Genomic DNA, 25,512 nt, shown 5'->3' on the forward strand with positions numbered 1-25,512 from the left:
TTTTCTACATCCCAAAACTTTTCAAATGCAACACAATCGCATCAAATTCTAATATAAATGTCATTCCCATTAATGTTGTAAAATTATTATACAGAGATTTGATTGCTATCTAAAAAATAACAAAAACGATAACAAAAAACAAATATTTAACAAAATAAGAACCAAAGAATCGTTTGCAATTTTTTTCAAAGGATGTGCAATAAACAACAAAACAAGAAAAGGAACTCAAAAATGGTGTTGTAACTGGTTGAATACGAAGCACAATTTCCCATTTCAGAAAAGCACTGGAACACATTTGGTTAAAAATCATATTTTTAAAAGACATTATACCTTTTTATGCTGTTGCACAGCAACACTTAACATCACATTAACAAATAACACAACCATCAAGAGTAGAATAACTTTGCTACCAAGCAATTCATTTGATTTCCTTTAACGCAGATCTTAAATCATCATCACAAGGGTTTATTGCACTTTACATAGAATAACCCTTACATAGACGGCTCATTCTAGATTTATAATAATCTAGATAGTATATTCTAGAATTTTTTCTAACTTGATGAGCAACATCCAGTCTTTTTTTGAGGCTCCTCTTCAACTATTACAACGTTTTTTTTACGCAACGACTGCTCTCTAGCTTTCGCAGAGTTTGGATTCGATTGTATTTCAGCCTCTTCCAGAGTTTGCTTTTCGATCATCCCTGAAAAATGAAAAATGAGTGTTTGATTTCAGGACTAAAAATCAGATTGCAACTTCAATTTTTTTCATTTTTATTCAAAATAAAATATAAAATAAAAAATTTATATTACATATTTATGTATACTCAAGTTAACTTACAAGTTAAATTAATACTTAACAAAGTTAAAATACATACGCTTTGTTAGGTCAAGGAACAGATCTTCGATTCCACGATTTAGTTTTGCTGAAGTGTGATAGTGCTTAGCACCAACAGATCTAGCATACCTTTTAAAAGAAGATTAGTAACTTTTTAGAAACTAGAAAACAATACAATAAAACTCATCAAAAGAATCAATTCATGAGTTTTGGAATATTAAATGTTTTTTAATATTTTGAAAGATAACAAACAATTAACTTATGAAATAAGATACATTGGCTGATAATTTTACTAATAATATCTTTTTGACCAATTATCTATTTTAATTCTTTAATTAAAAAAAAAAATAGGTTAAACAAAGATCCAAAATAAATAAATGAATTTTTTAAGTTTAGAAAAAGTTAGGAAAAGTTTATTTTTTAGTTAGGAAAACAGTAAAAGACTGACAAAAGCCTTCTTTCTCTAAGTTTTTAAAAATTTGGTTCAACTATTTAATGCAGTAGAAAAGTGAATTAATTTAAATTCATAAAAACAATAACAACTTTGATATAAACCTACTCTTCTGCTTCTGTAACCTGTACATGTCTGTCCTTTTCTAAATCAATTTTATTTCCTAAAAAAAAAAAAAAAAAAAAAAAAAAATTAACATTTACAGATATATTATCAACAAAACAGAAATTATCAGCTAACAATAAATATCTTCAGGAAACATAAAATACCTGCTATACACAAGCAAATTTCTTCACCCAACATTTTACGTAATTCTTTCACCCAATTCTTTACCTACATATATACATAGTGTATATAAAACTAAATACAATTTACACACAGGTATATATATATATATATATATATATATATATATATATATATATATATATATATACAGAGAAAGAGAGAGAGAGAGAGAGAGAGAGAGAGAGAGAGAGGAGAGAGAGGAGAGAGAGAGGCACTAGTTTTAGAGCTCTGTGCATTTTTAGGGGATTTTTTTTTAATCAAACTGCAGTTTAATAGGATATGAATTTTGCAAGCATGTTCAAGTATTAACCATTATGAAAAGTATTTTGGAGAAAATGATCTCTGAAAAAGAAAAAAAGTGTGCAAACTTACCCATCCAAAGGTAAGTTTTCTATACCCTTAGGGAAAGATAACATTTTTTTGCACTTTAGCCAATGAAATATTTAGAACAAAAAAGTAAATATAAAGAAAAAAAAGTAAGCACAAAACAAAATTTAAAGCAAACGTATTTGTTACATAACAAGAATAGTAACAATTATACTACTAGTCATCATCATTACAGTTGTCATGAATGTAAAATGCACTTCCAATTATACAGGATTGAGCCCTAAAGTGACATTTAGTGCACTGAGCCCAGATTTCCTGAGGTTTACTTTTAGAAAAGGTTCCAAAACATACCGAAAAAAAAATTCCTCATTATTAAAGGTATCTTTTTGATTTAGACTTTTTCATTAGTTATATACTTTTTTTACTAGTTGGCTTTTTAATCATCTCAATTTTAAATTTATCAAACTTTTCTCTCTTGTTTTTTCTTCTATATCTACCTTTTTCTTCTTTGCAGATTCTTTGTCTACTTTTAAAAAAACTCATGGCGAATTGTTAATATTATTGTGCTTCCCCTTTTTATTTAAAATTGTTGCCCTTGTTTTTTTTAAAAAAAAGTACTTCAGCCTTTTTTAACATTCTTAAACCCTATTGGGAGTTAGAATTGCAGTTAGCTCATCTGCGCTAAGTTCAAGACAAAATATGGCAATATAGCTCTAAATCTTTTGAGCAATTTGCTTCTGACTTGTTTTTCTATGATATTCTAAAGTCAACATGAGTAACATTATTTACACTTAACACTAAACTTTTCTAGCTTTGATATTGTTTAAAGTACATGCCAGTGGAAATCAATTACTCACAATGCCTATTATATTGCAAATTTGTGATTTGTTGAACCAGGATGCATTGTTATCCATGAATTGCAAGCTATAGTTGTGTATCTTTAAAAAAAGACCAAATACAGGTGTAATTGAACAAACTGACACACCATTTTACTTGAAATAGTTAAAAGGTTTTATTGAGAAGTGGGAATCAAAATTTTTGAATAGCAACAAGACAGTTCTTTCTTTAATCAACATTAATTAAAGTGTTAAGAATGAGACACCCTTATGTATCAAGAGGATATTTTGTAAAATTTTAAGGATGTAAAACCCTGTCTGTTTTTCTTTTAAAGTTTTGCATATCTGCATGATTCAATATTACGATAATACATTGGAAACAGAAAACATTAATGAGTTTACAGGCAATTTAAATAGGAGAAAGTTGCCAAATGTGCTATCTTAAGTAGTACTAAATAAATGTAAAAACATTAAAAGTTGTATATTTAAAACCTAATGTTTTAATTTTTTTTTTATTTACCAAGAATTAAAAAAGGAGTTAGCTAAAACCACTCAATTGGACAAAAAAAATACTAGATGAGGAACTTACATGACCCTGTCGCCAATCAAATTTTGTTCAAAATTAAGATAATATCTCAACACCTGATAATATCAGCTTATTATGTTAAGATATGTTAACTTCTTAATATCAATAAAAGATTTTGTATTGCTATTGGTCAATAATTGATTGGTGATTGATGACATAGTATCAATAGTGTGTAAAGATTGATTGAGAAAGAGAATATGAAAACTTTACCAAAAGTATAGTAAATAAAAAGATGCAGTTTGGATCTAAGGAAGCTATACTGCAAACAATAATAGATGCCAGAAAGAAAACTATTAAAAAAATATGGGTGAGTTTTTATACAAGGTAAACAACTATTATAAGGTAATAAACTCTAATAAAAATATTACCTTTTGAAAAGAGTCCTCATCAGTAATATCGTAAACTAAGATAGCGCCATGACTATAATTTAAAATCTTTTAAATTAATTTCTAAGACTTAAGAATTAGTTATAAATTAGAAAGAATTAAATATTTAAACTGAAAAATTTACCCTATTTACCTATCTCTATAGTAGATAGGACCAAGAGCATGAAAACGCTCCTGACCAGCAGTGTCCTATTAGGAAGAATAATGCTATTTAAACAATAACCAAATATAATTAGCTTAAAAAGATGGCTTTTTCATGGCTTTTTTATTATTCTAAACACAATTTATGTAAGTGATAAACTTGCAATTTCAATTTATTTTTTATCTGAAAAATAGAATGCACACACTATAAAGATATAACTACATTTACCCAAATAGATAGATTTATTCTTTTTGAATCGATATTCAATCGCCGATTTAAAAATGCAGCCTTAAAATAAATAGAAAAATATTAACAATACTATTAACAATATCACAAATAGAAAAAAATACCTGTTACTATGCATGTAAGTATTTTTAGCTACATTTAAATGAATAAATACCTAGTCTAATAAAACTTACCTGTAAAGTAGTTAAATGTTTGTCATTGAATTTATCTTGGCAGTAACGTAATACAAGACTTGTTTTTCCAACACAACCCTCTCCCAGTAATACAACCTTGAAATGATTTTTTCGATTTGCTGAAGCCATACAGGCAACTATTTAAGTATTTTCATATTACTGCTTAAAATTTGAATTAATTCAAAACCTATTAAGAAATAGCTAGAAATTAACTATTCCGTATTTTCATATGAAATAAACTATTCGTTAAAAAACATATTCCAGATATTTCTTAACGGGTTTAAAAATCTTGAATTGTACAAACTGTATATTATGTTTCAATTTAATCAGAAGCACGCAACTTAAGAGAACCTATCCGTTATTTGTAAAAAAGTATGCTTGCAAAACCTAAACATTGATGTTCCGGTACCGGTGATTGCTGGTAGGAACGATGGTCGAACTTAAAAAGAAGTTTTATAATTTCTCATAAGTCCGCAAAGTTGCGGACAGATATTTAATGATAGACAATGGAAAAAGATTTTTTTCGTCCTAACCCTAATCCTAACCTAGTTCCTGGAATTCACCAAATCGTATATTTTTTGCTAGTTAAGGGTGTAAATATGCCTACCATATTCAATTCATCATTTTTTAAAGACTTGTATTGACTTTTGCTTCTACATGTTATACAAAAAATATATGCTTAACTATGTTTAAAAACATTATGAGTAGAACCTGTTATCTACAGATTTATTTCTGTCAATTTTTTGATAACAGTATAAGGTGTCCTGTAAGAGAACTTCATTTAAGTATTGGGTTGTTTTTTCTTAACTTTTCTGTCTATTCACAGGTTTTCCTTTCATCCATTTGGCTGCTTTATTGTCAAAGTCTTTTAAGATCTCACAAGATTTTTGTGTAAGTCACTTTTTAAGAATTAAAATGAGCGAAGAAAAATTCTATATTTAAGTCTGGTATTATCTAAAATTTTCCACTAGTTTTTTCTCTCGCTTAGTTTTTTTTGTTAAAATCAGCGATTTCTAATAATTAAGTCCCTACCGCATTTACTTTAAACTTTCTACGTTTTTCTTATTGTGTCAGTTTTTGCTGCGAGAGTATTGCGGTTAAATGAAAATAATCCCGCCTCTTCAATATTTTCGCCTAAATGTAATTATTTATATAACTTACATAGTTACTACAATTTATATAAAGAACCAGGTTTTCAAGTGGAATACAGTTGCATTATTCAAAAATGAATTATATCATTTAATTCTTTTAACTAATTCTCGCATGGGCTTTTTCTCCCATTGGCACGTAATGTTAAAGAAACACATTTCATAGGTTTTGAATGTGAGCTCAACATGGATTTCTCGACACCAAAACTAGTGATACCAATTCTAAGACTCCTTAACAGAAATATTATCTTAGTATTATTTGTAATTAAATAAAATAAGGGCGGATTTTGGTAATCCAAACAAAACATCGAGCGGTCTTTGTAACCAATAGAGATTAACCAAGCGTTATTTCGTGACTGTGAGTGACATGCGGATAATGATTTGAAATGATGCATTTCTATCATTTTAGTTACATGAATTCTTTAAAAAAATCAAGTTTCAAGTAAATTTAACAAGATCAAGTCTAAAATAAAGTTAATAAAAATCCAATCTTAAAAGGATCATTAATATTGGTGATGGAAAGTTGTGATTCAATTTTGCTATAAGCCAAAATTTTTAGTCTTTGTTGGTCTTTTTTCACACCTTTATGAAATATAAATGTTCCACGTTAATTTTAGAACATGAAATGATAACATCGATTATTTGCAAGTTTATTTATAAAACGTTTTAACACAATACAATGTAAACAATGCAACTGATGTTACGGCTAGTTAAGCAGTAAAGCACAGAACAAGATTTAGCAAAAAAGAACAATCTGCTATTTTTGTACATATCGAAAAACTAACTTTTAGGTTAAAATAATAAAGTAACACAAGGATTTTATAACAGAATTGTGGATTTTTAGAACTGGGATAGAAACCCTGCTTTCGTTGCCATTGGAAGTTTCGCAGAAGAAATTTATCCTGGTATATAGTTAATTTCTGCTTCTTCCTTAATTCTATCAAGATTTAGTTTACTACTTTTTCGTTTAGCAGGAACGATACCTTCCCACTTGCGTATAAATTCATTAACATGCGTGTGTGGTTGTGTGGAGGTATCATATAGATCAACTACAATAATGCTATTTGGATACCTAAATAAAAAAATGATGAATTTGCTTTAGATGAATATGACGATTAAAAAAAAAGGAAAAATAAAACTTGACGAAGTTGATGTTTGTAGAACATTTTAAGCTGTATTTTAAGAATTTGGGCACTTGGAACACCTTTTAAAACAAATTAAAAAATGACAATACAAAATGGCACAAATTTCCATCAAAATACATTGAACTTAATTGTATGTCTACAAAAACTTAAAACTACATTCTGTTTTTAAAAAAGGTATAATTTGTTTCAGCTTTCACAAGTACCATATGTAGCATAAATAGGTCGCCAGAAAGCATCACTTACCTAGAAAGTACTCGTGCCATTAGAACTTTATCAGCATACAAAGTTTGAAACTTTTCTCTACAATAAAATAGTTTTTACACCAATCACAAGTTCGCAAATGCTTTGAACAACTTTTAGTAAAAACTCTAAAGATTTACACAACTTTAGGGACATTTTGACAAGAATTTGTGTAAAAACTTCACCTTCACTACTTGTAACCTATAATAGTTTTTATCGTTGTGTAGTAATCATATTTAATAATGAAGTTATTTAAACTTGAATGTTTTAGTTTAAAAATTTTATGGTTTGCCCATTAGAATCAAGTTGTATAAAAGATATTGTATGAAAAAAGAACCTGACTCATCAAAAACAATTTTTCCTCTTATGTGCAAGTTTCATTAACATAATTTCTAGATTTAGCCACAGATTAATCAGACGTAAAAATCTTAGAATTATTGGATTAAATAGTGACAGTTATAATTCTTAAATAATCATTATTATAATTATTTATAATAATTATGCATAAATTTTTTTTGAATGTGTATATGTGTGTGGTGTCTGTCTGTCTGTCTGTCTGTCTGTCTGTCTGTCTGTCTGTCTGTCTGTCTGTCTGTCTGTCTGTCTGTCTGTCTGTCTGTCTGTGTAAAAAGATGACTAGAATTCTTATAGAAAAAAGGTATTATTCAATAACACCAGGTTCACAGTCTTGTTACTTTGGTCCATTGTAGGGTGTTAGCAATGACTTTTTAAAGTGAATTATTTCTACATTTTGCACACAAAATTTAAAAGAAAAAAATCTTTTTAATGAGCTAAGTGCTAAAATGGTAATGGTTTTAGAAATATAACAGATGATGTACTTCATGATGATGTACTTCAAATTTTTGTAGATAAAAACTTATTACGATTATTTCTAATAAATTTTTCTATTAATAGAACAAGTTAATAAAAAATAATTAGCAAAAACGGATCATACATTAACTGTTTTAACTTTGTGTCTTCACATAACGTATTCTCATGCTGCATACTTTCAAATGGTTGGGTAAAGTTTTCATAGGATACCATTGCATCGTTAAGAAAACATTCAACAGCTTGAAATGGTAAATGCAAAAAAGCTGGAGAAAGTTTGCGAGTATCTTGCTCCTTCACAACAGCAGTATTACCATAATCAACAAAAAAAACCTTAAACATAAAAAAACATAAACTATGTAACTGTGTTCAGTAAGCATAAAATTAGAAAAGAATAGGAAAAACTTAAGACTTTCATAAAACAATTTTATTGACTGAACACAATGTAGAAAAAATGTATTTTTTTTTTTAAATTTTAGTTTAACAGACACACCTTTAGAGTTAATACTTATGTAACAATACACACATATTCTTGCCTAGTTCTATCTAACAGGATGATCAAGTTGGAGAAACCTCAATAATTTAAATCATTTATGCTACAATTTATCTTTTGAATATTGCAAATTACACAAAACAAATTCTTCCCTTGGAAAAAATTGTTAATAAAGTTGATTATCCACTTTTGACTTACTAATGCTAAAAACATAATGCCTATGGAATCCTTTACAAAATTCACTATAATATAAAAACTTTGTAATTTTCTACCTGCACCAAGCCATCGGCATAATTTAACACTTTTGACCTATACCAACAATCATCTTCATAAAATTTTGAAGCAATTAATTCACATTCAGCAAGTGCAACAAGATCTGTTTTATCATTGCGTTTCATGTGTGAATAGTATTCTCTACAGAAAATTATAATATGATGATATTTCTAAAGATGATTTTAATATCATAATACAGGCCTTTCATTGCAAATACAAGGCCTGTATATATATCTGTTATTGTAAAAAGCATACATCTAGGGTTTTTAAAGAATATATATCTAGGATTAGCAGACTTTTATTATAATTGCAATTATTTAAATTTTGTAAATACACAACTAATGTGCCACTGTAGACCATAAAGACTGCCAGGTTTGACTTCTCCCCAACTCTGAATTAATTTTTTTTAAAAAGTAAATGCAGTTTGTGCAAGTCTTTTTCAAGTGCAGAACAAATCTAAAGTTGATCAGTATTTTAAGTTTTAAAAAAATAAAAAAACCTAAAAATTTAGTCTCAAAAATAATGCAATCCACCATACTTGGCTTCTTTTTCTTTAATAGTTTTGAAATGATTAAAGTAAAAAAAACATCATAAGGTAAAGATGGCTGGTTTGTTCAAGTTGTAGAAGAAACATCTTTTTGCTGGAAAAGATGTTTTTTTGCTAGAAAAGATGGGATCAACCACTTATCTTTCAAGCTGGAGTAAAATTTCTGAAGTATATGAGTTAAAATTTACTTAAGTTAAATGATTAATAGAGATAAATGATTAATAGAGATAAATGATTAATAGAGATAAATGATTAATAGAGATAAAAGTATAAATTTTTTATAAAGTACTTTTTTTGAATTAGGTAAACAGACCAAGAATTAGATGTAGAACTGAACTGTGATATTATACAATTATCTCATGTTAAAACAAAGATGCTAAATCTCTGAAAAACAATATGTGCTGCTGCTTTACTCTCCTTGCAAAAGCTTAAAGAATAAAAAATAAGTTACTTGATAAGAAATTAAAAGCTATCGAATATTCATTTTAAACTTCTATAGAAAACTTTAAGGTGTATATTAATTCAAGAGTAAATCTTATTTTTCAGGATGTCATAACAAATGTTATTCTAGTCAGGCTGTTTTGAATTTAGTTAATTTGTCAGTATCCCTTGATACCACATCATGTGAGTAAGTTGCTTCAGGCATAATAAAAAACAAGATAGAACAAGAAGGCATCCAGAGAGGCCAGCTCTCTAAAATATCTAAAGGTATGTCTAAAATATCTTGAGGTATGTCAGTTTTTATTGTCATTTTTAAATAATTAAAAAAGGGTTTATATGTTCATATAAAACTTAAATGCACATAAAACACTCAGTGGATATGAGGCTTTTAACTAAGCAATTCTTTAGGTTGCTACCAACTTTTTCAAAATGTTTGCATTCTAAACTTAAAGTAGGAGTAGATTAAAGAGACGTAAAATTAATTATACTTTATCTTTAAGGTGGAAATCCGTTAACTTTAACTGTTAGAACTAAAGACAGTAAATCTTCTAGAAAGGTTTTTAATCGGATATTATTTCAAACAGCGATGGAATTAACTTCTATACTGGAATTGACAAAAAAAATAAAACAAAAAAATTGATATCAAGTCTGCTGTGGAGAATTATGTAATTAGTATGATGACATCATACTAATTAAATTATTACAAAAGTAGATATTTTAAAGAGAGATGTGTTAGCATCTCAAACAGATTAATACCAGTAGTTCATTGCCTCAGAAAGTTTTTGAAAGTTTCCAAAGAAATTTTTTGCAGTTTAGAGAATGCACCTTTGGATACGAATTTTTCTTCAGTTATTGAAGAGTTCAAAGTATCATTTTGTGACCTACAGCATTGTGCAAGGATACATTTAAATGCAGAGCTGAAAGTTACCTGGAAAGTCCATATAGTTGTCTGTCATATTCTCCCATTTGTGAAGGTTAACTATTGTTCTCTGGGATTGTATGCTGAACAGAATTGAGAAGTTGTTTATTATGCCTTTAAAACAAATTGTTCTCAATACAATTGAAGGATTGAATATAAAGATTATACTAAACGATTGAAATCTGCTACTGCCGCTTTTTGCTTAGAAAAGATGTAAATATTTTAATATAAAAATAGTTGTGCTATTTTTGTTGCATTTACTGACTTTTTTTCTTTTAATTATTGCTACAATGGTGTAAAAGGAGTTTAAATCACTTCAATTTAAGATTTGTAAAAAAAGTAGGTATTGTTTTAAGGATGGTAATGAAAGAATAATTTATAAAAATTTTTTTTTTTGAAAGGAGGTAATATAATCATAAAGTGGGGTAAATAGGATAAGAAAGTAAGTTTTTACTTCTGATCGACTTTAGATTTGTTCAAGTTTTTTGTTTTTCCTTTTACTTAAAAGTTACCATTTTTGATTTATGGATATTAGTCTGCTGGCTTAAGTGTTGTATCAACCAGCTGAATCTTTCAAGCACTTTTTTAATTTTGAGAACCAAAATTTTTATTTTACTATTATTTCCTAACAAAAACAAAATACTTTTAAATGTCTATAGCAAGCACAACTATAAGGTTTGCTTTGTCAGACCTGTGATGCCTACATTTTTACCATTTTTATCATCTTAATAAAATCTTAGCTTGAAAAATTACAATAACTTTCTTGATAACCTTTTTTTTTGACCTCTGATAAAATCTTCCCTTTTTTGTGAGTAAACTTTGTTTATTGCTTTGTCTCTTGGTTCTAAGAAAAGGTTAGCTTGGAATTTTAAAGATTCAACTATTATCTGTTTTACTTCTTCTGTTGTTAAAGCAAGGTAAAAATCAGCTCAAAAAAATGTGTCCAGTCTATAAGCTTGAAACGTTCTTTTTTTCTGGATTTTTCTTTGATGTCATAGACTTCTCACCAGTTTGGAAGAGTAAGGAAGTGTGGACAAAATGTATCAACAAAAGTGGGCCTGCAAAAATAAATATTGAGACTACATTTCTTAAACCATTCAGGCAATATTTTATACCTGAAACTTGAAAATATCTGAATGTGCAGTCATTTACACCATCTACCCATTTACTGATTTGCCAATCCCAGAACCTACAACTTGTGAAATTTCAAGCAAAATGGTTATAAACTTGCTATTTTAAGTTGTAAAAACTTTACTACTGAAGAATTAGGTAAAAATTTGAAAGAAAGAGGAATATCTAATGTTGCTGTTCACAAAACGCTGAGTATTTCATCTGGATGAATTTATTGTAGAATTACTTTATTTGAGTTATTTCCTCTAATTGTTTGGATTCAAGTCCTTAAACTTTAGTTTAAAGTTTAAAAGTATAGAACTGTGATAAACTGGCAAAACATATTAAGTTTAAACCAATTTCACTATGCAGCAAGATTTTTGCATAAAATCTTAAGATAAAGATATTGATGGGGAGAGACACACACATATTAGCATTTACTTATAAACATCTATGTGCTATATAGTTTTAAATATTTCTTCTGATGTTTATATATATACTTCAGAAAAAATATTTAACAAGTGTAAATACAAGTAATACTTCATATCTTTATTGAGAGCATTTAGAGCTTCCAGGTTACCAGAAGTTTTAGTTTTTGGAACACCTAAAGGTAAAAATTTTTTCTTATAAATGTTATTCAAAACTGAATACAAACATATTAATATTGTAAAAAAAAAAAACCTTTTTCACAAAATGGAAAAACAAACCATCCAAATCAAGCCCATATGGGAATGTTACCCAAAAATGTGTTGGATCAAAAATTGATGTCACAGTAATTGCAACCCATTCACCAATGTCAGGGAGATCAACAATATTATCAAGGGAAAACACCTCAGTTTGATTCAGTTTTGGGTCATCTATAAATAATTAACAAAATTAAATTACACTTTAAGCAAAACTATAAAATTTAAAATCTAAAGTGAAAAGATGGAAAAAAAGACTATAGCAAAAAAAAAAAAATTTACCTGGAGCAACATGAAGGTAGTGGCAGCCTTTACCACGATAGCAGTCACCATACTTAAAGAAATTACAGCACATTTTCTTCCCTTTGTTAACTGAAACCAAAATACATAAATCTTGTAACAGTTTGCAAGGAACAAAAATATCAGACATTTACAAAATAGAAGAGAATTTTTTTTTCTAACCAAAACCAAGTATAGCTACTTCAGGGTCATCTGTGTCAACAGAATATGCATTTTTGTTTGAATTAAATTGCTCTTTCATAGGGTCCCATTTTATCATGCCTTCATCTAAAAAGATAAAATTTAAGTAAATAGAGATGATAGAAATAGCTAACAATAGAAATTAATCTAAATAAAATGTAACCAACCATCATTTAAACTTCCAAGGAAGTCAATTAGTTTTATAATGTTCACTAACTTTTTAGTACTAACTAACTTAACTACCAAACTTTTTAGTACTATATTAACTAAACACATTTTAAGAAACATTAAATTTAAAAAATCACCAATAAAATTATAATAAAATTAGGACCTATAATACTAATAACAATACACTATTTATGGAAGTGCAAAAATCAATTTGGTATATAAGCTAATGACTAACTTTTCTAACTTATTACACTTTAGCCTAATAATTTATTATCACTTTTTATGCTGAAAGGCGTTTTTTGTATATATATTTTTAGTAACTTTGTAATAAGATGATCATCATGTTAAGTATAAAAGAAATATCAAAGATTATGAATATACATATATTACATTGCTATAGCCAACATAGTATTTAACAATTAAAACAAGATGCAATAGCATCAAGGTTTGTGTAAAATTTGCTGTAACTGAAAAAAATGGCTGACTTGTTTATTATAGAAGGAATGCTCAGCTTTAATCAAGTATTAATCAATTCTTTTGCAATTATCTTACATCTGGCATTTATCATTGTTTCAAATTTGGCTAAATTTCCTAAGCACTATAGAGGCTTTTTAGAATTCTGACCAATTTGGACAACGATTTATTTATTTTAAGAAAGAAATTCTTTTCAGTTTTGATTTCTCAAAATGAACTAAATTTCTTTTACATTTGCTGATGTTAATTTTTTTGAATGAAATAATACTATTTGTTTTAAAGAAAATATGAAAATGTAAAATTATTTACTAAAAAGTAATATAAATAAGATACATATACATTGAAAAGTAATATAAATAAGATATTTATATGGTAACAATTTGTACAGTAAAACATCAAAATATCAAGAGAAAATTGTAAAAATATAAATTCATAAAATATAAATATTTAGAAATAGGAAGATTTTTCAGGGTGGCAGAAAATAAGTGATTTTTCAAAATTCTTTGAAATCTATTTTTCAATTTTTTTTCTTCTTATTTATATTAATCTTATCTATACTAGCTACATAGAGTAAAACAGGTGCAAACTGATCACACTTTTTTTTCAATCAGTGATCAAAATAATGAAATAAAACCAAAATAAACAAGAATATTTAAAAAAAAAAGAGAACACCTGTAGAAAGAGAATTATCTCCTATCCTAGGAAATAAAAGTATAAAACTTAGATATATTTTTATTTCCTATACTATAGAATAGAAAATAAAAATATATCTAAATTTTATATTTTTTATAGCTCGTATAGCTTAGAAAAGTATTTTATGCAATAGATACTAAATTTGCAGGAAATATTATTTCCTTCAGCCTGTAGCAGAGGTCTGTGGATGAAAATATTAATTCATGGTGGAAATTATTTAAAATGGTAATGGAGATGTTTTTACATTTCATACCAATAAATAAAACTCCATCTAATGCTACCATCTAAATCACACTATAGTACAGCATGCAGAAAATTTAAAAGATTTTATAAAACTGTAAAGCACACCTGAATTTTCTGAAATGCTACCAGTGTCAGTTTGTAAAGTATTTTGAGGAGCTAAAACATAAAAAGCATCAAAAAAAACATTAATGAATAAAAAAATAAAAAGGATAAAGAAAAATTATTAACAGAAAAAATTTTAAAAACTCTTCAGGCATGGAAATGTAGGCATAGAAAATATACAAGAAAATCTATTACCATTCCTATGTAGTACATTTGAAGTAACAAGGCCATCATCTACAAGACATTGATTGATAAAAATATCTTTGTCACCTTTTGTGTCATAAATATAAACTTCATAAAGACCCTCTGAATTTTTATTGGAAGATTTCAGAGAAGCCATTAAAGGTTCACCAGTTAAAATTAAGCTTTTGAGCTTTACTACAGATTTTTCAGACCAAACACCATTTGGTTTTTTATCATAATCATTCATTTTGGACATAACACAATCTTCCTCTACTTTATAAGAAACATCTTTCTTTTGCATTGTAAGTGAAACTAAATTCAAAAAAAAAAAAAAAAAAAAAAAAAAAAAATTCAAAAATGTTTATTAAAATATCAACACTTATATTTTAAAAAAGGGGGTAAAAGTATTAATTTAGTATTTGAATATTTGGAACAATATATAGTAATATATAACAATATATAGTAATATATGGAGTAATATTTACATTTAAGCATTATTGTTAATTTCGTTACTAAACTTGATAAGGTTATACTTTCATATGACAGTTTTAATTTGTTAAATAAATTTGTTAAAAAGGATCTCAATGATCATCTATTAACAAAGTTAATTAAAAATAATTTTCCTTTTATAGATTTTCATGGTGACTTTTTTAAGTAATATGTTCAGTTTCGGCAAAAACATACCCATTGCAATAAAAACCTTACATCAAACAGACAATACAGCTACTACTTACAAGGTAGTGGTTGAACATCTGCTAAACAGCAACCTACAGTTTCCATTGGTAACACACAAAACTGTTGAACAATAGGTAGAACATATTTTTCATTTGCACTTTCAACAAAACCAAAATCAACACATAAAACCTCATAAAAACCTTTTTTATTGTTGTCTAATACAACAGCACGATACCAATGACTATCTTTTAATTGAATAACAACTGCTGTTTTTGGACAATATGGATGCGGTGGTTTTTGTGCAGAAATTATATTATCTAAAAACAATAAAATAGAAATCAATAAAATGTTAAAAATTTTACTAATAAATACTTTTGTATATAAAAATGAGTTTTTAGCCTGAATTAATTTTGAGCCACAAATAGAAAAACTCAATTCTATGAAGTTTTAATTAAAAACAAAGAACCATACAGTTGCTATTGTAGAACTCATTTAGCTGTATATCCATTTTATCAAACAAATGCACTTCTGGAGTGATAACATGGATGTAAAATCTTCCAGGATTGTCAACATCAGATACAACAATTTTAACAAAGTCATTTTCTGTATTTAAAAATTCTTTTTCACTAAATTCTTTACCAAACTGAAAAGTATTGTCAGATTTTGATGCCACATTTGGTTCAGGTTGACCATTCAGATTGTTTGTTGATTTTACTGAGAGATTGTTGGTTTTATTTTCTCCTGAACTGCAATCATTATGAGGATTTATTTTTTCTTGGGTAGACCTTTTGTGCTTTGGAGTCTTAAAAATGTTTGTATGATTTCTATTTTCATACTCTTTATTTGAAGGACTTATTTTGTGTTGTTTTAATGAATTCATTTTAAAACACACAGGAGTTTCTTTTTGTTCTTTTAAAGTTTTGTTTTTAATGGGAAAACTAGTTTTTCCATTTACATGATTATCAGACTTTAATATATTCTGGTCTCTTAGAATTTCTTTTTCTATTTCAGTAGCACCTAAGCTTGTTTTGTGACACAATGCTGATGTAAAACATTGGTCAGCTATTTAAAAAAAAGGAGAAATGATAATCAGTTGAGGCCTAGATTAACCAAAATAAGTTATTACAAAAAATAAATAAAACATTACTTTGGGGATTAGTTTAAGTACATAACACAGTTATTATTTATCTATACTCATACAAAGCTTGGGAGTAAAGTATTGGAAAGAGAGCAAAGAGACCTGATAAACAAAACTTATTTCAATACAACCTTGTTCAAAATTACTTTTAGGAGCTGCAAGCATGGGTTTGGATTTTTGGTGATTTAATTCAGATGGAAAATAGGGGCATGTACAGGCCAATCCTTTGACAACCATCATAAAAGAAAGATTACATTCAATAGGCGGCCGATTATAATTTAAACTCCAGAAATTTATTTCCTGATAATTGATATATATATCACACACCAGTGTTGATTTACTTAGATTGTGTGGAGGCTCATAAGTTTCTTTAGGTGGATAACTGAGATATGTTGCAACTATCTTATCTTTTACAGTGTCTTTTAACCAACTTGTTGACGCTTGTGACCAAAGCTTCTCACAATCATCTTAAAAACAAAATAAAGAGATTATCAATATAACAGCTTTAGCTATTGGTTTCCAGAGATTTACAAATTTTTATCAAAGTTAAAAGATATTTGTAATTTAAACTTAGAACAAGACTTTAACTAAGAATTTTTCAATATTTAAACAAGAAATTTCTCCAACTTTATGACAAATAAGCTTAATCATTTTAATGATATACTTTGTTTTGTTGTAGTGATATGTTTTAAGAAAGCCTCTGATAAAAACAAATTGCTTTTATTCTGACAGTTTATTACAATATGTATTATAATATACAGTTATTACTTTAAAAATAAACACATCTAAATAAAAATGATGCAAATACAATATTTAAGAGATTTTTATTACCAAAAGTGGGATTTATATGTTTTTTTAAAGCATCTATTGGTTGGATTCCTCCTAATATACAATGAAAGGATTGACTTGGGATTAATGAGAATTTTTTGTCAAGAGGTCGCAAACTGGATAAAGATACAACAGCAGTATTCCCTTCATCAATGAAGAGCACCTTAACTGAAACATTGTCTAAATCAACATCTAAAAAAAGAATTAAAACTATACAAACTTGCAATTTCATAAAATTCATCAAGCCTTTAAATTAGTAATAATGCCAGGTTTAATGTAAAAAATTAGGACCTCCACACTTATCTTCTTCTGCAAATACTTGAATAATTTTTCCTCTGTACCATGCATCATCTTCTGGTGATTTCACACAACAGAAAACATTATTTGGTGGTAAATAATTGATTCCACCTTTATAGCCATTTTCAGATTCTTTACTGAACTCTACACTGTAAAGAAATTCTGTTTACAATTTAAAAAATAATAAATTAATAATAAAATAATAACAAATTAACAAATAAATACCAAAACAAATTTAATACTTATTCTAATATATGATAATACAATACTCGGTCGGTATTTACAGGTGAAACATTAGTAGCTCAAGTTGATAACTATAATTAACAATAATTTTTTAAAATGTGCACTGGTTGTTAAATTTAACTATTTGGCAGGCTACTGAATGAGCCCAATAATTGATATTTTATCTAATTTTAATGACATTTTATGCATGCCATTCAGAACTCATTTTAAATTTGACTTAAGCAACTAAGCTACAAAAACATTTAACAAAATTATTTTTAAATAAAAAAAAAGTACTTTTTCAGATACAGCCAATAAAAAACTTCAAACAGCCTCAACAACAACATCCAAAGTACAATTGCTACTACTACTACTAATGTGCAACCAATTTACTAAGGCCTTTAAGGTTTAAGAAGCAGATTCTGTTACTAAGGAAACAGAAACAAATGGACCTGATTGTGCTCATGAAGAGCCAATTTATATATGCTTTTTTTTTTGAGGGAGGATAATTTTACTCACTTTAAAATGTAGTAACTTATATTTCTCTGTCTTGTTCCCAATACAGATGGTGAAAAGGCATTCATTCAATGGATTTCGAAAAGGTTATTTAAAAGTAACTGACTTATATACATTAGCTTTGGGCATATTGCAAGAAGACTATGGCATCCACCATGGGCATATTCTAACAACTTGTCACAACTTTTAAAAAAAATGAAATGAAGTAGTGCATACTCTAACATTTCGCAAACCATTATTGCACCAACTACTTCATTTCATTTTTAAAAATGACAATAGTTGGTGGACTTATGAATAATATATTGCTCACACATTACATAGCTTAGACAAAAGATTAGGAAAGTAATTAGAAATTGGTTCCTGATTGCATTATACACAACTACAAAAATCAAACTCAAATGGATTGAATCTGAAGTTAAAAGAAAATTCTTGACTGAGAAAGTGTACTATTGTCAAGATCAACAGTATAATGCTAATTTATTGGACACCAATCTTCAACAGAGACTTGAATTCTGCCTTATCATCATATGGAATTGACATGTTGTCCAGAGATAAATACTTGGCATAAGTTTAAAGTGTTTCATTTTAAAAAATTAAAGGTATTATTACTTTTATCAAAGTTATCATTGACAGTGCGAAGCTTCAATTCACTGATGAGTTCTTTCAATCAACCAATAACAAAAACAGAGCCTCAAATGCAAAAACATACAAGTTGTCTAGGATGATAGGAAACTCATCCCAGATTAATGCAAAAGTATTTTTATGGCATGCCTTTTAGTAGTCCCAGGTAGTTCCACAAGCTTGAAAGATGAAAATTGAAACAAACAATTGAAAAAATTAATTTTGAATAAAAAGATAAACAACAATTATACTGTAACTTACTGTAATTTCTTTTGATGATTTAGCACTTCACTGGAAAGTGCCAACAGTTGACACTTTACTCAGCTATAGTAGGCCTAATATGCAATCTATTATTTTGTTTTCATAACAAATGATGCAACTGTAGCTTGATTTTTATACTGATAAATTTGTTTTCTTTAAAATGATAACTAATTTATAACAAAAAATAGATGCAAAAACTTAGATACAAGTTATTTTCAATCAAAGGAAAAAGTTACTGTGTTGTATGAGAGCTTTGGACAGCAACATTTTTGATGACATAATTTTAATTTCATCTTTGCTAAATGGTTTAGCCTACCAAATTATTTAATTCATTGATACTTTGATCATAATATTGAGGGGAAAAACATCATAAACTTAGTTAAAACTTTAAAATAAATTTCAAGCTGTTTTCAGTTTGTTATGTCAAGATCATCATCACAGACTGCCAGATCAGATAGAACTCAAAATCAATGTTAATCAACTTGAGGGAAATCATTGAAAAAATAAGAGATAAAAATTGCAGGTTTACAAACTATCCGATTGAGAATCAGTTTTTACTTTAGACTATGACTCAGCCTGTCATGGGTTTATTCAAAAAAGTTAGTGAGATCTTTTCAGCTAATAAGCATGTGACTCTTCACTTTGCCTGTACCCAATTAGTATATTTTCACACAAAAGTAAGCTCAATTGCAGATATTCAATCTGCTACAAGAGAGTACTCATTCAAAAATAATTCTGTTACTTTCCCAGATAGCAAGAAAACATTTTTCCATTTCTTTAACTTCAACATACACTGTGGTCAATCATGCTTAAAAATTAAATCCCACAAATATGAACAATATTGTATACCTTAAGACCAACATTAAAAAAAATGAATCAGACACTTTGTTCTTTAATATTGGAAACTGAGGAAGAGAAAAGTAAACAGGAATCAAACAAACAAAGAAAAAAAATCAATCAGCCAGCATGACAGAAGAAAAGAAATTGAGAGAGCATGTAATACTATCTCATAAATTTTCTCACCTAAACAGAGCCAGACACAGGGCTCAATATTTAAATAACATTTTGCAAGTTTGATTTTACAGTGTTCATAAGTAATTCAATAAGCTCTAATTAAGATATCAGTATAATATTATCAAATGAGATTTTTAATGGACTAAATTAGTATTTATAAAAATTGAATATCTAATCTATCCAGTTAGATAGCAATAATTAATCAATCTGGGTATAATAACATAATTAGATGCCAGATAATTCAGTGGAGCTCTACAAAAGATACTGGATAAATGCGAGTATTTATCTAAATTTATACAAATACAGAAACAATTTGTTTTTATTTTGAGTAGCATGATTTGGGGTGACTTAACATATTGAGAGAGTTTTCACAAAAACATTATATTGTGCTATTATAATAACTTTTATTTATATATTTATATTGGTTTATCAGTAATTAATCTATAATAAAAAAGAATAAACATCTTCATTGCAATATTTAGACTTGAATAAACAAGTTTGAAACTCTAAAAAAAGAGACATGTTGACATGCTGTCAAATTTCTTAGTTAAAGCTAATTAGAACTAATGCTGAAAGCATATTTTCTAACTCTGCAATAGCCAAATGCTATTGAGCATTATCTTGGTTTTTCAAATTAGTTTGCATGGAAAGTTTAGTGTGTTTTTATCTATTTTTAAAAAAATGTGTGTTTATATCTTCCTTTAAATATAAAAAAAAAACTGTGTAAAGTCACCCCCAACTATGGGATGGTTTTACACAGTTTTAAAACAATTTTAAAAAAATTATTTAAGTTTGCTCCTTTTTTATACTAAATTACTACTATGGCCATGACACTGTAAGTTATGCATGTGCCAATATGGAATGTATTTCAATCACTGTTTAAATATTGAATAAAAATGGGAAAGACTGTGTAAAGCTACCCCAAACCATGATAAATGTTAAGTGTATTAACTATTTTATATGAAATCTAAACAGTACCACAACTTTTCCATTATATCATTTTCTGGGTTAGTTAGCTGAATACTGAAGTCCCACGGTGATTTGATATTTGTTAAAATAACAGGATAAACAGCATTAGGTTCCCATTTAAAGGGCTCAACAACAACATCTAAAATTAAGATATAAGACATTTTAAAATCATATCAGTAGATTATATTGTTTGAAAAGCCAAAATTCTTGTCCTAAAATGAACTTTGAGCCATGCTTTATAATAAAAAAAATTTTAAATAGGATATATATTCCAGAATTATTCTTTTAGAACCTTTCAGATGTTCAGTAGTTGTTTTTTTAATTTTCAAATGATTTTTTCTACTGGTTAAGTGAGTATAATAGCAACAATCAACAAGTATCTTTTACAAACAACTGTTGATTTAAAAAGAACAATGATAGTGTAAGTTATCAAATCAACATAAAATGAAAAAAGTTCCAACCTTTATCAAGTGTCCTTTTTAAGAAAGCATTTTCCATAGGAGTAGACACTGGCAAAAAACATTAAAAAGAATAGTATAATGCTAAAACTTAAGAAAGAAGACTAATACAGATAAAAAGCTAAATATACTTTACATTAAAAAAAAATTTTTTAAAAGAAAACCTGATGAAAATAAATTTTCTTTAGAATCATGCTTGTTTAGATTTGAAGTAGGTAAATTACGTATTTTTTCTAAATGAAAGAAACATTTATTTTAAAGTTGAAAGACAATGCCTAAAATTTGCTGTCAAAACTTAATATGGAGATGAATATAAGTCAATAAAACCTTTTCTAAGCTCAAATTATATTTCTAGTGATTTTATTTTGTATTACTGAACAAGAAAAGTATAAACAAAATATTTATCCTTTAATTAAGATTACCAATTTTTTTAGTTTTTTTTTTAACTTTTTAAATAAGTTTTAGTAATTAAAATTTCTAATAATCCTTTTAATAATAAAAACTACCAATTGTTTTAGTTTTTTCAATAAAGTATCGAGTAAGAAACTTTTCTTTTTAAAAAGAATTATTACTTGAGTTGTCTTCAGTTTGTACAGTATCATAACTTGGTGCATTTGTAGTTGTTGCTATAGAAACACAACCTTTTGGGGGAAAAAAAAAATTTAATAAAAGTGATCATTTCCAAGATCAAAATTTGTATTTTTTTAAACTGTAAAAATAATTTTAAAATTTTGTTTTGTACTGAACAAATTTCTTACTTTTATTATCATCATTTGATTCACAACACTCACCTAAAAACAAATATGAAAATTGAAAAATAAAAATTGATAGCATATGCACTTTACATGTTATACATCAGTTTTCTCTAGTGTTGTTTTGTTGACTATTCAAATCTGTTAAGAGCAAAGTAGAGTAATGCCTGTTTTCTTTTCTTTTCTTTTTTTTTTTGTTACTATAAAATGCAGATCATAATAAATTTGATTTTTAACTATCAAATATACACAGAAAGAAACTATTTCTACTAGTTTCTTTCTGTGTATATTTGATTACAACAGATTTTGACAGTATAAACCACCCACATATAAAATTGATTTATCACATCAAAGCTTCTTTACATTCAAAATAATTAATTGTAATATATGCATAACATACAGGAAAAGCTACAATTAATGAGAAGACATGAATTCATAAGAGGTTTAAATCTGCAGTAAATATTCAATTAATTTTAAACCCTAAATATGTGATAGAAATACAATATCAGAACACAATAGATAAGGACTAATAAAAATTTTTAAAAATATTCACTGTCAGCCTCAGAATCATCATCTGCGAGCGATGCAATTGCGTCAGAAACCACAAGAAGTTGATTAAGACAAGTTTCAAGCTGTTGACTTGCTTTTGAGAATTTTTTCATAAACTTTGTTTTACTCTTCAACTCAATTACTTTGATAGCATTGATAGTAGCCTGTAATTAAAAAAAAAAAACTTTAAAAAGCCAGATAGCTTTAGCTGCCTATCTTAGATTAGTGTCTAAAGTATAAAACCAAATTTGAATCAGCTATACACATTTTTAGCCCCCATTTTAATTAAGCATTCACGCACATAAGGAGATTAAGTGAAACAACAATCTAAATACCTTAGAATATAGCTGCTTGTGAAATAATGAGTATATATATAGAAAAATGAGTATAATGAGTGTATATATAGAAAAAGGAATGACAAAGCAGTTTTTCATGACTCTTTTCTAATTCAGGGAATTTTCTTTTTGTTCATGTTCTAACATTTAAAAATTTCTTCTTTAAGAGTGTTAGATCTTAGCAGCTCATGAATTATTTGTTCATGCTGAATGTTTAAGTGGTACTAGAATATGAATTTTCAGGTTCCTATTATCCCAACATGTAGTGTATTATTTTACTTATATCCAATAAAACTTAGTAAGCCAAAAAATGACTTACAAAATTTTACTGGATATAAGTAAACTGGTGTTCATGGATATAAGTAAACTAGTGCTTCATTTAAACAAAAGGAAAAGGTTTCTGTTGATTTGTACTATCTAGTAAACAATACAAATAAGCAGAAACCTTTTTCTTTTGCAGTATTTCAGTCCAAAACAGCCACAGTTTTTGTATCTACTAAAGTTTGGGGTGTAATGTTTTAATTCTTCTTTATAAATAAATATAATTTGAGTTATATAGGAAGTTAAAATAAAATTTAAAAAATTACTTCTTTAGATATCTTTTCTACTGCATCTTGTATTTGTTTGGTTTTAGTTTGCACATCACTCAGTTTTTGCTGCAACCTACCACGAGCTTCATCAACAGGTTGTTTCTTGCTTGACATGATAACTTTTGTCATTTAAAAAAATAAATAAATAAATAAAGCATTAACAATCTAACATTTAACATAAAAAATTAATTTTTTTTTTAAAAATTTTTACAAATTACCCACACTCAGATAATTTACTAATTTTAACAACTATAATTTTAAGGATAAAAAAATTTATTTCTAAAACTTTTGATTGTGTATGTGTATAAAAAAAAATTAAAATAATTATGGCATAATATTAGAATTCATTATATAAAATCAGCACAAATAATTGTTTCTACTAACTACTGGAATTCTTATTGTAAATACCTAAAAAAGTTAGTGGCAGAAAAATTCTAATGGAAAAATAAGACTTATTCATAAACATTAGCACTTTATATGTGGATGTAGGTATGAAAAAAACAAACATTATTGGGAATTTCTATTAATTCTCTCAGAAAATAAACAAGAAAATGTGCTAAAAAAAAAAAAAGATTCTACTTTCAATATTACACTTTTAACTTCACTGATACACTTTCTATTATTCCAAAAAACCAAAGAACAAATCCTTCATTTTATTCCTACAGATGGTTTTAGAAATCTAAAATTTTTAAAAGAAATAAATGAGGAAAATGGCAATCATTTACTTATCATAATTACTAGATAAAGATTTTGCAATAAACTAATTTTACCCACCATTCCTTTACCAGCCCTTTTTGGAAAGTGAAAAGAAAAACGTTTTTTAGTCCTCTTAGGAAAACAGCAATCACCATTTTTTCCTTCTGAAATATACATCAATACTCGTATATAGATATCAAGTGAAAAAGCATTTTATTGTATATAAAAAAGTTACTTCTAATAAACAAATTTATTATTATTGTTGTTATATATATGAATATCATGTATAAAAGCATAATTTCAAAAGCTGATGCATCAGCAGTGTTTCCACAACAAATGACATTATTTCAAGACCCATTTTTGTACGAAACCAATTTAATTAGTCTTTAGATTGGTGTCGATCATGTCTTTAATAATGTAAAAGAATTCAAATGTTGACGCACGTGTCTAGGTTTATCAACAAAAAACCTTTGTAGGAAAAAGGGTATTTAAATTCCAAAAACTTGTATTGAACCTCTTATAAAAAAAAAAAAAAAAAAAAAAAGAAAGAAAAAAGTATTATAAGAGAAAATTCTGCTCGTTTTTTAAAGGTTTCTTCAATCTAAAGGATGGATTTATTCAAAAAGTTTTCTCGGCATATTATTTTCTTGGTATATTATTTTCTCGGTCCTTCTTAGTTACGAAAGTGTAAACAGTAAATTATCTACAACGGTGAAAATCAAGTAGAGTTAGGAAGGTCTAGACCGCTTCAAAGCTTGCCACCCCGCTCCTCTTTTCGTATATTATTTCGTATTATTACTGTTAAGCATTCAATAATAGTTTAAAAAGCAGAACTTTTTTTTCATTTTTACGAGACATCGTAAACTTACTTTATAACCGTATCAAAACAAAAAATCTCAGTGAATACTCTTTAGTCCAAGAACAATAGAAAGGAATTATTTAAAACAGATTAATAGTCATACTGATCTTCGTTAACTTCAAACAAATATTCAGAAAGCTGACACAAATCACTTAACCAGATCGAGACAAACTTTGCCAAAAACATTTAAGAGCTTGAAATTTCAATTCAGAAATGAATTCTGAATTGAAGCGTTGTGTTGAAAGTTGGTTATGCCAAGCTTATATAATTATACATATAATGAAAAAGCATTA

General features: G+C 27.3%; 2 protein-coding genes across 5 annotated transcripts; both read right to left on the reverse strand.

The window, feature by feature from the left end:
• Nucleotides 1–4,635, reverse strand: LOC145188613 (ras-related protein Rab-21-like). The gene is made up of 8 exons (XM_080065092.2): nt 4,270–4,635; nt 4,079–4,138; nt 3,842–3,897; nt 3,691–3,742; nt 1,555–1,618; nt 1,394–1,448; nt 875–963; nt 1–700 (listed from the first exon to the last, which is right to left on the reverse strand). The coding sequence occupies exons 1-8, from the start codon at nt 4,396–4,398 to the stop codon at nt 552–554; spliced, it is 654 nt and encodes a 217-aa protein (XP_079921218.2). The 5' UTR covers nt 4,399–4,635; the 3' UTR covers nt 1–551.
• A 1,418-nt stretch (nt 4,636–6,053) lies between these two features.
• LOC145184875 (uncharacterized) lies at nt 6,054–24,529 on the reverse strand. 4 transcript variants are annotated; one of them, XM_090077488.1, is made up of 24 exons: nt 24,439–24,520; nt 24,244–24,343; nt 23,662–23,783; nt 22,744–22,903; nt 22,197–22,229; nt 22,011–22,079; nt 21,603–21,671; nt 21,442–21,489; nt 20,990–21,119; nt 17,372–17,526; nt 17,084–17,272; nt 16,384–16,719; nt 15,586–16,176; nt 15,174–15,431; nt 14,452–14,751; nt 14,260–14,310; nt 12,559–12,663; nt 12,379–12,468; nt 12,121–12,270; nt 11,954–12,017; nt 8,396–8,537; nt 7,758–7,963; nt 6,806–6,862; nt 6,054–6,489 (listed from the first exon to the last, which is right to left on the reverse strand). In XM_090077488.1, exons 3-24 carry the CDS (start codon nt 23,776–23,778, stop codon nt 6,315–6,317), a joined length of 3,495 nt encoding a protein of 1,164 aa, XP_089933614.1. In that variant the 5' UTR covers nt 23,779–23,783; nt 24,244–24,343; nt 24,439–24,520; the 3' UTR covers nt 6,054–6,314. The 4 variants fall into 4 exon arrangements, 2 of the variants coding, with proteins under 2 accessions (XP_089933614.1, XP_089933613.1); XR_016449541.1 differs by lacking the exon at nt 24,244–24,343 and having other exon boundaries at nt 12,152–12,270; nt 24,439–24,529; XR_016449540.1 differs by lacking the exon at nt 24,244–24,343 and having other exon boundaries at nt 12,095–12,270; nt 24,439–24,529.
• Between the last annotated feature and the right edge of the window lie 983 nt (nt 24,530–25,512).

Source organism: Hydra viridissima, unplaced genomic scaffold (genome assembly GCF_058129835.1).
Source record: "Hydra viridissima isolate aposymbiotic clone 2 unplaced genomic scaffold, HvirCarnegie_v1 scaffold_2, whole genome shotgun sequence".
Taxonomy (NCBI): domain Eukaryota; kingdom Metazoa; phylum Cnidaria; class Hydrozoa; order Anthoathecata; family Hydridae; genus Hydra; species Hydra viridissima.

Bases quoted from the DNA above. Each gene is read 5' to 3' on its own strand.
- LOC145184875 (XM_090077487.1), bottom strand. From the start codon at position 23,778: ATGTCAAGCAAGAAACAACCTGTTGATGAAGCTCGTGGTAGGTTGCAG. The intron at 17,273-17,371 runs GTCCTAATTTTT...TTCTTTTTTTAG, and splicing joins AGAAGAAGATAAGTGTGGAG to ATGTTGATTTAGACAATGTT. The intron at 12,469-12,558 runs GTTAGAAAAAAA...TTTTGGTTTCAG, and splicing joins AGTAGCTATACTTGGTTTTG to TTAACAAAGGGAAGAAAATG.
- LOC145188613 (XM_080065092.2), bottom strand. From the start codon at position 4,398: ATGGCTTCAGCAAATCGAAAAAATCATTTCAAGGTTGTATTACTGGGA. The intron at 1,449-1,554 runs GTATTTTATGTT...TTTTTTTTTTAG, and splicing joins AATTTGCTTGTGTATAGCAG to GAAATAAAATTGATTTAGAA. The intron at 701-874 runs GTATGTATTTTA...TTCATTTTTCAG, and splicing joins GTTCCTTGACCTAACAAAGC to GGATGATCGAAAAGCAAACT.